Source organism: Plasmodium coatneyi, chromosome 9 (assembly GCF_001680005.1).
Source record: "Plasmodium coatneyi strain Hackeri chromosome 9, complete sequence".
Classification (NCBI taxonomy): Eukaryota; Apicomplexa; class Aconoidasida; order Haemosporida; family Plasmodiidae; genus Plasmodium; species Plasmodium coatneyi.
Window position 1 is genome coordinate 966,703 of NC_033564.1, and position 16,448 is coordinate 983,150.

A 16,448-nucleotide genomic window follows, 5' to 3' on the forward strand; every position below is an offset into this window, starting at 1 on the left:
GTGCAGTTGTCTCTTCCGTAATACCTGTAATAGGAGTACCATTCATCACCTATCTTTTATATAAAGTAAGCATACAATTACACTTCCCAATTACAACTACAATTATAATTAAAATATATGAAATAATAGTTGTAGTTACCGTTATAATGGAAAAAATTATATATAAATTAATAATTATAACTATAATGATAATAGCAAGAATAATAGTATTATTTGTCTATATATATATTCTTTTCATTTAGAAAGACAAATATATAGAATAAGCTGCTTTATATATATGACACCCCCACCTTCCTCTTTCCTTTATTTTAGTATAATATTCTACCTTCTTGGTTTGGTAACAAATTTAAAGGAAGGGGAGAAAGGTCCATTAGAGAAAATTTTCATATAGTAACGGATGACGACTTCACAACGCAATATTCTACAGAAAACTCAACACTTGGTTCAACTACAGAAGATAATTCTACCATATATGATGGGTCACCACTTAGAAGAAGAACTAATAATAGTAGACAACAGCAACAACAAAGACAGTCAAGGCAAAGCAGCAACAGGAAAGAAAGTAATATAGCTTATCAACGTATGTTATGCTTCCTTCCCACTTAATATAGGGGGCTTTACACACAGTTTCTATATACACTGCAAAGGACGAAGTGGCATTTCTTTCTTAGTTTTCTTTAATCTTTTTTCTTCTTTCTTTTTTTTTTTTTTTTCTTTAATATTATGAATTAATTCAATTAAAACATTTTTTTTTTTTTCTGTTTAATGTATCAGTTTGTCCTTAAAAATATTGATTCTTCTTCGTATAAACACACACATGTGACATGGTAAAAATTTTGTGTAATTGTACACACAGTTCCTTTCTTCTTTTTTTTTTTTTTGTAAGAACACTCTTCCTTTTTTAAGACACTTTTTTTTTTTTTTGCGGAGGAGGAGAAGAGCAGCGCACATCTTTGTGACATGGTAAAAAATTTGTGTAATTGTGTACACAGTTCTTTTTTTTTTTTTTTTTGTAAGAACATTTATTTGCAGAGGGGGAGAAGTGAAGCGTGCATATGTGATATGCTGGTGGGGGAGCTAGAAATGGACAACTTTGCGCGCAAAAAAAAAAAATTAGCCAATATCCCCCCTTTTTTTTTTGGCAATTTTTTCTGTGTGACAAATTTGTATTAGGGCATTTTTTTTTTTTTTTTGTATGGACACTTATCCAAGCAACGCCTATGTAAACTAAAAAACAATTTTTTTTCTGACTTATATTGGTTAGACATGAACATCTAAACAATTTAATACACAAAACAAAAAAAAAGAGAGAAAAAAAATATTTACTACACCCTAAACCCTAAAACCCCGAATTAGAACTTGGAACCTGTTCCTGAAGAACACCTTCTGTACAAACAAAGTCTTCCTCCCTAAACCCTGAACCCTCAACATGGAATCTGTTCCATAGGGACATCTACCTTAGGAACATTTTTGTCTTTTATAAATTTGCTTCCCATAAATTCTTGAACCAAAATTTCAAAAAAGTTTTCCTTCGTCAAATGCAAGTCCCCTTTTTGACATTCGTCTAAGACTTCTAAATGAATATCAATAATCGTGCGTCGACCTACACTTTTTTTCATTCCTTTTATTCTTTCTTCTGGCGTAGAACGAGGTTTGCGTTTTTTTACTAAGGTATATTCATGTGGACCATCGTGCTGTTCCACATGATGAAGAGGTTGTTCCTCCAAAGTTGGACCAGGTACGCGATGAGCTCTTCCATAACGTCTTCTACTCTTACCAAGAGTGTCAAAATACTGAACAAAAAAAAAAAAAAAAAAAAAAAAGGAAAAAGTGATTTTTAGAGGGAAAATGTTTTCCTTTTAGAACCATAATTACTACTTTTAACCTAAATGCGAAATCCTATATACACACACCCTAAAATGCGAAATCCTACATACACACACCCTAAAATGCGAAATCCTATACATACACACCCTTAACATGCGAAATCCTACACCCCCCCCTAAATCTTACACCCCCAATCCTTCATTCACCCCTTTCTTTTTCTTTTTATTATTATTATTATTTTTTTTTTTTTAGAAAAATAATTTTTTTTTTTGTTTGCCATTTTGCAAAACTTCTTCTTCCCAGCGCGAAGGAGCAATTTTTTTTGTTTTTTTTTCTTTTAGTTTTCTTACCTTCCAAAGGAGATAACTTATGACAGAGGTGGCGATGGCAACAGGGATTGTAGGAAGGTATGGGGTAAGGAGTTCGGAAGGGTTTATTGGGTTACTAACTTGGGCTGGAACAGGAAGGGGGGTGCCTGCGGCACTCCCTCCTTTACTACCTAGTTTTTCTTTTGAAACGCTTCGAGCTTGTGATGATGTTGTTGATGTTTGTATTGATGCTGTAGCAGGCGTAGATATGTCTACCGTTGTATCCTTTGAAGGAATGTGGACAACAGGAGATTGGGGTTGGACAACTTGGGAACTACCGGGATCTTCACCAGAACCTTGGGGGCCGGAAGGACCTGAACCTGGTCTTGGACTACCCGTGTTTTGATTATCAGTAGCTGCAATTCCTGAAGAATCGGAACCAGAAGAACCTGGATTCCAAGTTCCAGTAGAACCGGAACCAGAAGAACCTGGATTTTGAGTTTGATCAGTTGTTATACCTGTAGGACCTGCACCTGTGGGAAGAGGATCAGAAGAATGTTTGAATTCATTCTCCTTCCTTCTTTCTTCCCTTTTTTTTTTCTCTTTTTTTTTATTCTATGTACACCCTTTTTGGGTGCACACTTCCTCCGAAAGGTGGAAGGAATAAAGAGAAAAAAGAAAAGAAGAAAGAAAAGAAAGAAAGAAAAGAAAAAAGAAGGAAGGAAGGGAGTGAACACTCTTTCCCTTCCTCGTTTCCGTCCATCGATCTCCTTAGTATTATTACCTGTCGCAATACCCTGGCCAGGTTGAGCAGGTTCTGGATCCTGGTTAACTGTTGGACCTGTACCTGAAGTAGGAGTAGTGGTGATGGTTGCATTAATAACAGTGGTTGTTGCACCATCAGTCGTTACAGACCAAACACCTCTTTCGTAGCGGCTATAGTCCTCGAAGCCTTTATTTATAGAATTAATTGGGGGGCTATCAAAGAGAAAGTTTAACACCATTAACAATAATACCATCCCCCGTATCAATAATGTCTTCCTTACCTGGTTGTGCTGCACTTGGGTTACTTGGTGGTGCTGGTGCAGGCTGGTCCGTATTGACTAATTTCCGTAATTCCTTTGATCTTCCTAATTTCAATAGGTCTATAATTCTTGCATTAGAGCAAGTTCCACTTTGTTTCGAGTCTTCCTGTGCCTCCTGATCTCCTTTACACTTCATCCATTCCATTATTGGTCCCAATCCTGGGACACCTCCCTTATTACTTTTTGCGCTCTTCAGCCATTCTTTTATTTGTTTCCCCATTATTTGTCTTGTATCTGTTATATCAGATTGTTGAACCCAGTCACAATCCATCTTATTCTCTTTCCCTTGTGGAAAATTTGTCGCAGTTCCTTGCATAGTCTGCGATAGAATGCTTAAGACCTGCTTTATACCACATTTATCCTCAACCATTTCTAATATAACCGTATGACCTATTACGCACTTCAGATAACGCTTCCACTCTTCTTTCTCCTTCTCTTGTTCTCCCCTCCATACATTTTTACTTCTGTCCCATCCTTCCATAAAGTATATTACTTTCACTAAGCTTTTGCATATTCTTTTCAATTGATTTATATCTTTCCCGGTTTCATTCTTAATTTCACCACATATTTTATCTATTTTTGGCGATTTCTCATCCGTTATTTCCATATAACTCTTTAGCTCCGCCAACAAATCCTCCACTTTTCCTTCCAATTCGCCCTTCATTTTAGCCTGAAAAATAAAGGGAAAGGAAGAAATAGACATATGAACTTATAGATTTATTCCCTTTTATCTTTATATGTACCCCTCTAATTGATAATTATACTTTAATTTTTTCATATTTCTCTCTTCCTTTTTTCCTTTTTTTTCTTTTTTCCTTCTTTCCCCCCTTTCCCTTGGAAGGATAACCCCTTCTCCGGTTCGACCCGGCTTATCCGGTTCCTCCTTGTCCAGTTTCCACCTCCCCTTGTCCGCCTTCCTTCTCCCCTTGTCCGGTTACCTTCCCCCTTGTCGGGTTGGACCCCCGTTGTCCGGTTTCCTTCCCCCCTTGTCTAGTTTATCCCTTGTCCAGTTAACCCCCCTTGTCAACTTCCCCCTTGTCCGGTTTCCTTTCCCCCTTCTCCGGTTGGACCCGGGTTGTCCGGTTTCCATCCTCCCTTGTCCTGTTTCCTTCCCCCCTCCTCTGGTTTCCCCTACCCCTTCCCGGTTCCCATCCCCCTTGTCCGATTCCATCCACCTTACCCAGTCTCCCTGTTCCCCGGTTCATCCAGTTTCGGGTTGCCTCCCTTAGGCGGGATAACATTCGAGGAGACTTTTCCTGCAGGCACGAGCCTCTTTTAATTTATCGGGGGTCCGCCTGTCTCCTCCTACATTTTCCCCTTAAAACACCTTCATCTTTTAAACCATAACGCCATAATGTTCAAAGTAAACTCGATATCCGAATTCCTATACACTAAACCCTGAACCCTAAATTCAAATTCTAAAACCCAAATAAACATTCACTATATCCTCAAATCTGAATCCTAAACCCGAAATACAATTCCTATAACCTACAGCATGAACCTTAAACCCTGAACCTTAAACCCTAAACCCTGAAACCTAAACCCTAAACCCTAAAACATAAACCCTAAACTCTCAACCCTAAACCCTGAACCCTAAATGCTAAAACCCAAATCCGAAATCCTATACCCCAAATACTCAATCCTAAATGATAAAACCGAAATCCGAATTCCTATACGCTAAACCCTGAACACTAAATCCAAATTCTAAAAATGAAATATACATTCACTATACCCTTAACCCTGAATCCTAAACCCGAAATCCAATTCATATACCCTAAATCCTGAACCCTAAATGCTAAAACCGAAATCCGAATTCATAAACCCAAAATCCTGAACCCGGAACCCTAAACCCTGACCCCTAAACCCTGAATCCTAAATACTGAACCTTAAACCCTAAATCCTGAACCCTAAAAATTTAACCCAAAATCCTAAGATCTAAACTATAAATCCTTAACCCTAAATCCTAAAACCTAAACCATACGATCAACTTCCTATACCACGAACCTGAACCCTGAACCCTAAACCTGAACTCTAAATCCTGAACCCATGAACCCTAAACCCTAAATCCTGAGCCCTGAAGCCTATACCCTAAACCGTTCTCCTTCTAACACTTTCTTCCTTTAAACCACCCTTCCTCCTAACCCGCCCTCATTCTATCACCCCTAACCATACTTCTCTGTTCCTACACCATGAACCCTGAAACTCTAAACCATCGTCACTCTTTTTTTTTTTTTTTTTTTTTCCATTCCTTTATTTTAATTGATTCTGCTCTTTTTTTTTTCAACTTTTTTATTTTTCAAATTATATTATTAGTATATATGCGTGCGTGCTTGGTGCTAATTCTTTTTTCTTCTCCTTTGAATATAGAATCATATGTGTTCGGCCTTATTCTTTTTTTTTTTTTGCCTGTTCTTTCCTTTTATTCTTTGTCTTTTTTACTTAACCTTCGTTCTTTACTCCCTTAAACCTTCCTTCTCGTTACACATTTACCTTAAGGCTTTCTTCTCCTTACACCTTAAACCTTTCTTTTTCCTTCCCTCTTAAGCCTACCTTTTTTTTTTTTTTTCCTTAGACCTTCTTTCTTTAGACCCTCCTTCTTTTTTTTTTCTTCCTTAAACCTTGGTTCTTTACACGTTTTCTTCGTTTTTTTTTTAAAATATAATAATAACCCTCTACACCATGTTTGACTTACCTTGCCTAGTTGCCCATTCGGCGTCAACTCTTTCTTCTTTGTATCCCATGCACTCATCAGTTTATTCCTTTTTTCTTGTACTTCCGCACTTGGTTCGGATGGGCATGGATCAGATTGTGCTTGAGGAGTATCTTTTTTCTTTGCAGGGGTGGTTACAGATCCTGGTGCCTGGGATTGGGGTGGTGATAGTGAAGCATCATCCTGTGTAGTGTGGTCACTCCTTCCTTGACCTCTTGGACTCCCACTCTGTGATATACTCTGCTTTTCTTTCAGTCTTTTTTCATACAATTTCCCCAAGGAGATCCACGCCTGCTTTGCTAAGAAATTTTCCCCTCTCTTTTCATTTTCTTTTATTTCTTTTAATACATCCTCCAAATCCTTGTTATCCCACTTATCTGTATCCTGAACTAATTTGTCTAACTCATCTTTACTAACGCCAAATACTTTCTTCAAATTTTCCTCATCATCGGCTGAATAGGAGGGTTCTGACTTCTTCGGCGTAGTACTTGTTCCGCACTTTTTTCCTTGTTCTCTTATACTGTCCATTCTCTGGATACCCTTCGTCACCTGCCATGTCCTACCTGTTTTCGTGCCTTTTGCCCATTCTTCCATTTGGGGCCAAAGATATTTTCCACCAATATTCAAATTCTTAAAATCTAATCCTTCACATTTTTTATGGACCTCACTAACCCCACTGATCGTGGTCAATCCTACTATAGCCCCTAAAACAGTCTCTGCCACCTTCCTTCTGCTACAATGCTCTCCAAGCCATTTTATCATAATTATCCTACCAACGATACATCTAAGATAAGACTCCACTTGCCTTCGATTTTGAGGAACCGTTACTTCCTGTATAGCATTGTATGTCCCTATTTTTTGCCCATTTATGTACAACAACACTCTTACCATGGCTTTGCATAATTCTTTGTCCTGCTTGGTGAAATTCTTCTTCTCCCCGTCTTCCACTTCTCCACTACATAGTTGGTTAATTTGCGGAGGACCTAACCAAGCCTGATACATAATTCCATCGAATATTTCTCTAATATCGTCCCATATTTTATGCTACAAATAGAACATACAATGTACTCCTATGTACAAACAACCTACACACACTTATTCATTTATGTAATTTAATAAACAATAACATTTACACGTAGCACTAATTGTTCCTTTAGGGTGAAAGCATATTACATAATCCCCTGAGGACTTGTAGCCTTTCACTTTCAACCACTCCACCAGGAATTCTGCAAAGTACTTATACTCCATGGTGGCCCTCTCTTCATTATTATATGATTCATTGTTATATTAAAATATTATATATTAATAAGAATTCTATGAACTTGTCAAGGGAAGATTTTTCCTGTTATTTCTGTTTTTTTCTTCCTTCCCTGTCCACAGTTATTCCTTCTTCCTTACTTTGCTTTTATATCTGTGAACAAAAAAAAAAGAAAAATTCTGCGCATGCGCCCTTTCCTATCTTCCTCCCTTTTTTTTTGCCCTTTAATCCTCTTTTCTTTTCTTTTCTTTTCTTTTCTTTTCTTTTCTTTTCTTTTCTTTTCTTTTCTTTTCTTTTCTTTTCTTTTCTTTTCTTTTCTTTTCTTTTCTTTTCTTTTCTTTTCTTTTCTTTTCTTTTCTTTCTTTTCTTTTCTTTTCTTTTCTTTTCTTTTCTTTTCTTTTCTTTTCTTTTCTTTTCTTTTCTTTTCTTTTCTTTTCTTTTCTTTTCTTTTCTTTTCTTTTCTTTTCTTTTCTTTTCTTTTCTTTTCTTTTCTTTTCTTTTCTTTTCTTTTCTTTTCTTTTCTTTTCTTTCTTTTCTTTTCTTTTCTTTTCTTTTCTTTTCTTTTCTTTTCTTTTCTTTTCTTTTCTTTTCTTTTCTTTTCTTTTCTTTCTTTTCTTTTCTTTTCTTTTCTTTTCTTTTCTTTTCTTTTCTTTTCTTTTTTCTTTTCTTTTCTTTTCTTTTTTTCTTTTTTGAGGAAAAAATATTTTCCTTTTTTTTTTTTTTTTATTTCCTTCTTTTTCTTTTTTTTAAAATTTTTCTTTTCCTTTAAAAAAGAAAAACAATTTTCCCTTCTCCTTCCTTTATGCATTGCACTTTCCTAAGAAGAAAAGAAAAAAAGAAAGAAAACACAACCATTGTCTCCTTCCTTTTCGTATACATTCTACCTATGTACTCCCCCCTTTTTTGCATTTTTCTTTATGCACTACATTCTTCCTAAAAGAAGAAAGAAGGAAGAAGGAAGAAGGGAAGGAATAACCTTCCTTCATTTTTTTCTTCTTGGTTTTCTTTTTTTCCTTCCTTTTTTTTCTTTTTTTTCTCTTCTTTAGCCTATTACCTTTTTTTTTTTTCTTTTTCTTCTTTTTAAAGAAGAGAATATATAAAAAAGAAATTAGAAAACCTTTTTCTTCTTCTTTTTGGAGAATTTTCTCCTTTTAAAAAGTAAGAATGGAAGAAAAAAAGTGGAAGAATGAAAAAGTAAGAAAGAGAAGCATACTGGAATGTACAAAATCATTAACTTTAGGAAGCAGAAGGAAAAATAAATAGCAAATAGTACAAATGCTGTAGAACAGTATATACATCGTTTCATAATGAAAAAAACCCAATATTATTGTCGCATTACAATTCTATTTATATACCCGCGTAACAATTATGTCAAAGTGTGTTTTGTAATGAATGATCCCAAAATATACAATTTCCTTTATCATACACATTTTCTACCATTTCAAACATTCCTCAAACAACAGACCATCACCATTGTTGCCAAGGGATTAGCATTCACAATTTGATGGCTAAACGATTTCTCCTATGGGACTGCTCATATAGTTTGTTGCTTAGGTGTTGCTTCCACCTTTCGTCAATGGAACATTATCAGCAGCATGTTCTCATTTCCAGCTTATTCTGTTCCTTCCCTCCATTATTTTTTTATTCCCATTACTTTCTTTCCTTCTTTTTTTTTTTTTCCCTTCTTTTAGAATGAGAGGAACTCATCTAATATATGGAACAGAATATGACGTAGAATATTCTGTAGTATCATCATCCTCCTCCTCCGTTAAGTCAGGTTCTGAATCTACTGTTGTTGAGCCATACGTCGAATCTTCATTCTCCTTATTTAACCTGCGTACTAATGATCTTTTTTTTCTTCTGCTTCCATTGTTGCTCCTTTCTCCCCCTCCACCTCCAAAGAAGGTGTTACGTAAGTCGGAAAATATAGAAGTATACTGAAAATAAAAGAAAAGAATGGACAAGGGTGAGAATGTGTTCGCAGAATATATATATGTACAATTACTGCTCACATTTTAAGCATTCATTTATTTTTTATATTCCATTTTTTACATTTGTTCTATGCACTCTTTTTTTACATAGACAGTAAATATTAATAAGTGTTATTATATATATTTCTTCTGTTAATTGTACTTACCTTATATAGATAGAAAGCAAGTGCCGGTAAACCTATTGCTGCTGCCCCAGCAGCAGCACCACCACCAATAGTGCTACTGTCCATTCCTTCAGAGGAAACAAGAGGAGCTGAAAGTGTTGAGTCCTCTGATGCTTGACCCTGTGCTCCATTACCACCCTGTTGTGGTGGTCCTTGTGGTTTTCCTGGGGGAGGTGGACCTTGGGGTTTGTTACCACCTTGTTGTGATGGTCCCTGTGGTTTGCCGTGTCCAGAAGAACCTGGGTTCCAAGTTCCAGTAGAACCTGGTCTTGGACTACCAGTGTTCTGGTTTCCCGTAGAACCGGTACCGGAAGAACCTGGGTTCCATGTTCCTGTAGAACCAGGTCGAGAAGAACTAGGGTTATGAGCTCCGCCACCTCCTCCAACTAACAAGGAAGTAAGAAAAAAGGGTGGTTTAAATCATATCGAAGGTCGCAGAAAGTGACATGATGTGGGTGCACTTTCCCTTTTCTGTATATATATTTTTTCTCTGTAATAATACTTTCGAATTATGCATATTTGTTATTATGTGTTCTACCTCCTCTTGCTCTCTTTGTCTTACCTGATGCAGATCTTAAAGGTGGTGATGCAGCTGCAATGCACTTCAGTTCCTTCGGTTCCTTAAATTCCCCCTCCTTCTGATAGTTCGCTTTAAACTTCTCACAATATAATTCTCCGCCCTCGCTTATGCAAGTTGAAATTAACTCTGAATGCGTTGATTTGGCTTTTTGGAAGGGAGCATTACATTTTTTATTGGGGCAATATTCATTACATTTCCCACTCTTTTCTATAGTACTGTAGTCAAAGTACCAATCAAATACCTTCTTAGCCTTTTCGAACCTTTCTTTGTTAATACCATTGTATATATTATTACACGTACATTTATACATGGAATCCTGCAGTTTATCATAAATTGTCTTCATAGCCAATTTGAAATGGCTATCCTCCTTAGATTCTTCCTTTACTTTATCGCCCAGCCAATAATAAAAGAAGCTATAACGGTCACTATAGGACAATGAAGCGAATTCTTCCCTCCCTGTTCCCTTACAAGTTACACAGTAGTTTTGCACAATTTTATCAATCCAATCCCACTTATTCCCTCCGTACGACGTTAATGAATTTTTCAGTTGTCCTTCCAGTTCCCTATTGTTCCCTTTGCTTCCGTTGAGTGCACAACTTGTTCCTACTCCGCTCTCTAACGCACTATATATTTTCTCCGAAGGTAATTTACTTGTGTCTCCGTCCCCCTAAAAAAATATAGAATTGAAGAGGAGGAAGTGGAATATATACATAGATGTGAATATATTATCATGTGTACATTTCTTATATTTCTTTATTACATTACGTATAGAGTATTATATTTATAATATTTATAAAATTTCAAATAAGAATTAACCTGTTGTTTTTCTGAAGCAGGGCAGACTAATTTTTGTGGTTTCTTATATTCCCCCCTCCCCCCTTTTTTGTTCTTAAAATCCTCACAATATAATTCTCCGCCACTGTTTCCGCAAGCTCCACTTAAGTTTGTATATGTTGAGTCAGCTTTCTTGAAGGGGGCATTACATTTTTCATTATTATTGCAATAATCACTACAGTCGTCGTTATTATGTAATTTACTATAGTTATAGTACCAATCATATAGTACTTTAGCCTGGTCAAACCTGTCCTTTTTAATATAAGGGTATATATGAGTGCACTTACATCCAGAATCGAATTCCATCAGCTTCTTATAAATTGCACTCATAACCATTGAGAATTGTCTGTCCTCCTTCCATTCTGCCTCTCTTACCTTATCACCTAACCAATAATAGAAGAAGGTACAACGCTGATCATCCGACAAATTGTCCTCTCCTGATCTTCCGTTACAGGCGTAGCACCAGTTCCCTGCAATTTCTTTGATCCATTTCCAATTTTGACCTCCGTACGGTTCTACTGATCCTTTCACATCCTGTTCCAGTTTACTATTGTTTCCCTGGCTCCCCCCTCGGAATGTACACCTTTTTGCTCTTATTCCATTTTCGAATTCAGCATATATGTCCCATGAGGGTAATGTAACTGTATCTTCCTCTTCCTTCCCCTAAGAAAATATATAGAATTGAAGTATGTGTGCGTGTACACATGTGTACGTTCCTTCCTATATTATTATTTACTGCACTATGCACAAATTACTATATATACATCATATATATAAGTGTCCATGTTGGGAGAAGGAAGGAATGGACCTTTAGTCTGTTTTTACCTTCGGAACCATTTTGACTGTTTATTTTTGTGCAAATAACAGAATTTATACAGAAAGGTGCTTTCTTTTTTATTCATGCAGAATGAATATAAATATATATGACATTCTTCACTTATATATTCTGAAGGGAAGAATGGTGCCCCACCATTTGGAAGTTGTATGTATATATATATATCAAAATTTTTTCACTACTCTTCCCTCCTTTTTTCATAAAAATGTGTAATCCTTTAACATCCCTCAAAGGAATGCAATAATAATACACTACATATACACACATACACATCAAAGTCATTACATAATATGTGCACGTATATATAATTTAAGGTAAGAATATGAACGGGCGTACAAATGAATGAACAAGCAAAGAATAAGAAAATAATGGATCGAAGGAGTCAAACTCCTCCTTGTTAACTTTGTATCTATGCATTATATTTCTAAGCTGTGTACGCATGCTCGGAATATTCCATTATTATGTACACATCTCTCTTATTATGTGCATATAAGCACACCTTTTTTTTTTTTTGACGAAAAATTTCACATGTATTACATACTTTTATGTTTTATTGTTATGTTTAAAGGGGAGTTAATTGAAAATTGTTAATACATGCACGTATTGCATAATTCAAATAAAAAAAAAGGAGCACCCTCTCTCCCTCCCCTTCTTCCTTTTCGTACAATGTGCACATTCATCTATGGTCGGTGGAGAAATATATATACCAACAATACAAGTATAGAGAAAGGGAGTATAATACAAAGATATATGTGCTCATATTTTGTTCAAAAGTGAAATTTTTGTGTGCGTGCGCACATTCCTTATTTATTTTTTCCTTCTCCTTTTTCCTTCTTTTTTCTTATATTATTATTCATTGTGTGAGTTTGTTCATTCTTATATTACTTTGTTATTACTGTGATTTGTTCATTTCCCTTTAACATATTATTCTTCACCTTAAAAAAGGGAAGAATTTAGAATTATGTTCTTTGGATTAGAAAAAAATGTTTTACACTTAAAATTTCTATGGAAGCTTTCTTATACAGTGCATATACCTATTTTATATTAAGTACTCAACTTTTTTTTTCACCATACTTAAATGCTTATGAATATTTCCTATGGATTAATGTGCCAGGTTTCTGCTATCCCTATCTGCCTTAAAAGGGGGGCAAAACCCTATTACAGCACATTCCCCCCCTCCAAATGACGTCTATTGTCCCATTTTCTCTTAACGAACACTTAGTGTACTGTCACTTCAGCATAAAGTCCCTTATATGAACCCTATGGGCAGAATTAGTCCCCTTAGAAAAATTTCCCTTACACTTTTTTTTCCATGCAAATATGTACATTCGGTGTGCACCTACTTTTTAAGGAAAAATATTTTGCTACTTCGTGCAGTAACTTCCCTCAGTGGGTAAATGTTAGGTTCCCATAAGGGAAGGGCGAAAACATAATTCATGTGTAGGGCCGGGGTTGGACACACACAGTACAATTATAAGGAATTTTCCTTTGGAAATGTCCAATATATATATGTATATTGTGGTGGCCGCCATGGGGGCGCACAAAGTGGTTCATTGGAATGTCTATGCATAAAAAAATACGTGCAATTCGGGTTACTGCGTATAGAGTATTGCGTATATATAGGCACTGGAACAACACATTATGCACAGCGTAGTAATGTATACTCTTCCAGTAATAATAATACATGCTCATAATACGGCTTCCTCCGAGTGTGAATAATATGTTGCACATGGGGAAAAGAGTGTGCTCATGGCACTTACGTACGTTCATAAATAATATAGTAGCAGGAAGAATATTCCTGCCTCCGCGGCAATTGTAGTAAAGGGACCCCTCGCACATTGTACTTATCCCCTGCTAAATGGTCTGTATTAGTTGTGTCCTAACGGAGGGCGAGGTGGGGGAAATATAATTAGAAAGTACGGCACCATAAGTTGCATTTCCCACACACATTACTATAAGGGTATTCATATAAGGAATTCTATAGGATACATGTAATAAAATACGGGAGATAAGTAGTTGGCAGTGTGCGTGACCTCTTAGCATGCATGGTGTAGTACGCTGTTTCTGCATAACATTTGCACACTCAAGTTCTACTCCTATAAAATATTTTGTCCAGAAATTTCCCCACAACTATGAGCAATATGAGGCAACATGCACAGATGTTCCTGTCACGTAAAGGGTGGAGGGAAGGAATAATGTACGAACACTTCTGCGTCCAACACGGCAGGTTGTGTCCAATATGGCAGGTTACTAACAACAACAACAATTGCAATCATTGTACTCATTGCTGTGATAGAAACAATATTGTCAATCGCAACAATTGCAAGTGGTGATAGGAAACAACATCTGCAGTAGTGATCCAACATGGCACTACGTATAGAAGTTGATAGTAGTACTGAATTTAGGTACCTGGCCTCCCATTATTCTTCCATTTTTCTCTCTATATATATATTCACTAGTCCTTTAACTGTAGTATTTACTGACATTGTTCAAATGAGAAAAAAGGCATGCGAACGAAGGAAAAAGGAAAATATATTCGTGTATATAATTTACGTGTAAAGTGCACGCATCCTTTATTTATTATTCATGACCATACACTATAATAAAATAAATTCCTTAAAGGGAATAATAACAATACATATGTATGTTCATTCCATATATATATTCTAGATGAATGCACGTAAAAGGTAAGAGCATGTGTAGGAACCCCCCTCTTAGGCCTCCCCTCCATTAACTTTCCTGAACCTTCCCAACCTCTTTCAATCATCCTGAACCTCCCTAGTTCTTGCCCAAATATGAACTGAAAAGGAAAAAAGTAAAATTAAAAATGAGGAATACTGTAGGGTATAAAATATAATCTACATTAGAAGGAACGGGAACGGAGGTGTAATGTAAAGTACTATTACTAATACAGCATAAATAATAAAATGTACACTGTAAAATATTATTATAGGGATGTGCGCGTACGTTTTTTCTCTTCATACATAGTTAATACAGTTCTATGCATTACATCCATCTTTCACTTCTATTATAAATTCATGCCCCTTCATTAAATATTGATGAATGTGCACATTCCATACGGAAGGAATGAATGAATGAGTTGCATAAATATTATAGGGGTACAAATAATGGTTTACAATGCAATAATATAACATAAATGAAAAAAAGAAAAATGTATATGGAGGAATTCATATTTTATGCCTCTCGTTCCTTTTCCTCTTCCATTTCATTATTATTCATGTACATTAATTTATTAATATTTCATTGCAGTTGAATGTGCACGTATATGATAATGATATACATCTAATACATGCACATGCATATGTGTATATATGTGTATATAATGTGTTATCGCCACACAAAAAAATAGAGCAGTATGTATTATTAAGAATGGGAAAATTTTGAACATTCATGTTCATTCTTAACCAAGGAACAAATAGGAACTGTACAAATATATTCTATAGGAATGAATATGTGTTCTCAATTCCCAACATAAATTCCATTATATATACATAGAAGTGTACATATAGACCATGACGGATTCTAAGGATCTACTCCCGGTGAGTTCACTCCCTCTTTCCCCTTTCTTCCTTCCTTGTTACAACATGAACAATTATACACATATATATACATACATACAACTATATATATATATATACACATGTAGATATGTATATAATATTCTTTGTGTTGAACACACACCATAAAAATTAGGGAAGTAAATAATATATATAGAAACATATATACACCTGTTCAATTATATTCATAGCAGGATGATTTGAACAAATTACCTTCCCACAAAAATTTCTATAGTAAGTTCAATGACGGTTGTACTGGTTGTGATGGAGAATCTTGGGTCGAAGAATTGAAAGAAAAATTAGACGGACATACCAGTATTCAAGAACATAAGGAAGAGGTTGTAAAAGCATGGTGCTGTATGTCCAACATGAAAAAGGGCGAGCAGCCCTTATACGATGAACGCTGCAAATTTCTGTACTATTGGATAGGGGACCTCTTATTCAGTATTCCAGGAGATAGTGGGTTCACCGCGGGTATTCTATCCCCGATCTGTAAAAATATAAAGACTACGTATAAGAGTAAGGAGTGCGACCTCATTTGCGACAGAACTATTGAAAAGGACGAATTCAACCGTAGAAAATTAATATTCGACTATTGGCATGATCGTGAAGATATAAATAAACTGTTCCAGGAAAGTGGGTTCGGGTGCACCGGAAAATATGGCAGCTATCTGAAGAAACTTGAATCAGCCTATAAGGAAGTAAGTGTGACCTGCCGGAATGATCATACTAATGAGTACTGTAAGGAATTCCAAAGTAAGTGTGCTCAGTGTGGTTCTAACGATAAATTATATTTAAAGTGTCCTGAAGAGCATGCAGAAAAAGCTGCAGCACAACATAATGGACATTCTGAAGTGGCTGTTGCCCCTTCCACAGCTGCTACAGCCACTACCGGTGGTAGTAATGTCACCCCAATCGTATCTACCGCACTGCCTATAGTAGGATTACCATTCATCACTTATCTTTTGTATAAAGTAAGTATACATAATTACCACGAAAAACACTATGTATTTGAAATATGCACATATACATATGCTATATATATGTAGGTTGCATATATATATGTCCACATATATATGTGTACATATACATGTATATATGTATATATATATATATATATATATATATATATATAGATAGATATTCTTTCAACCCTAACACCCCCTATTTCTTTTTTTAGTATAATCTCCTACCTTCTTGGTTTGGTAACCAATTTGGAAACAAAAAAATTAATAGAAGCAACAGAAATAGAAGTAGAAGAAAAAGATCCATCACCAG

General features: G+C 35.7%; 3 protein-coding genes across 3 annotated transcripts; all 3 read right to left on the minus strand.

Annotated features, from left to right (window-relative positions):
* Positions 1–1,424: 1,424 nt before the first annotated feature.
* PCOAH_00025420 (SICA antigen) lies at positions 1,425–1,619 on the minus strand (the record flags this gene model as incomplete). Its single annotated transcript, XM_020059347.1, has 1 exon — positions 1,425–1,619. One exon carries the CDS (start codon positions 1,617–1,619, stop codon positions 1,425–1,427), a length of 195 nt encoding a protein of 64 aa, XP_019914888.1.
* A 703-nt stretch (positions 1,620–2,322) lies between these two features.
* Positions 2,323–3,884, minus strand: PCOAH_00025430 (SICA antigen; the record flags this gene model as incomplete). Its single annotated transcript, XM_020059348.1, has 4 exons — positions 2,323–2,420; positions 2,510–2,668; positions 2,920–2,982; positions 3,152–3,884. 4 exons carry the CDS (start codon positions 3,882–3,884, stop codon positions 2,323–2,325), a joined length of 1,053 nt encoding a protein of 350 aa, XP_019914750.1.
* Positions 3,885–5,735: 1,851 nt separating this feature from the next.
* PCOAH_00025440 (SICA antigen) lies at positions 5,736–7,178 on the minus strand (the record flags this gene model as incomplete). Its single annotated transcript, XM_020059349.1, has 2 exons — positions 5,736–6,974; positions 7,104–7,178. 2 exons carry the CDS (start codon positions 7,176–7,178, stop codon positions 5,736–5,738), a joined length of 1,314 nt encoding a protein of 437 aa, XP_019914728.1.
* Positions 7,179–16,448: the final 9,270 nt, after the last annotated feature.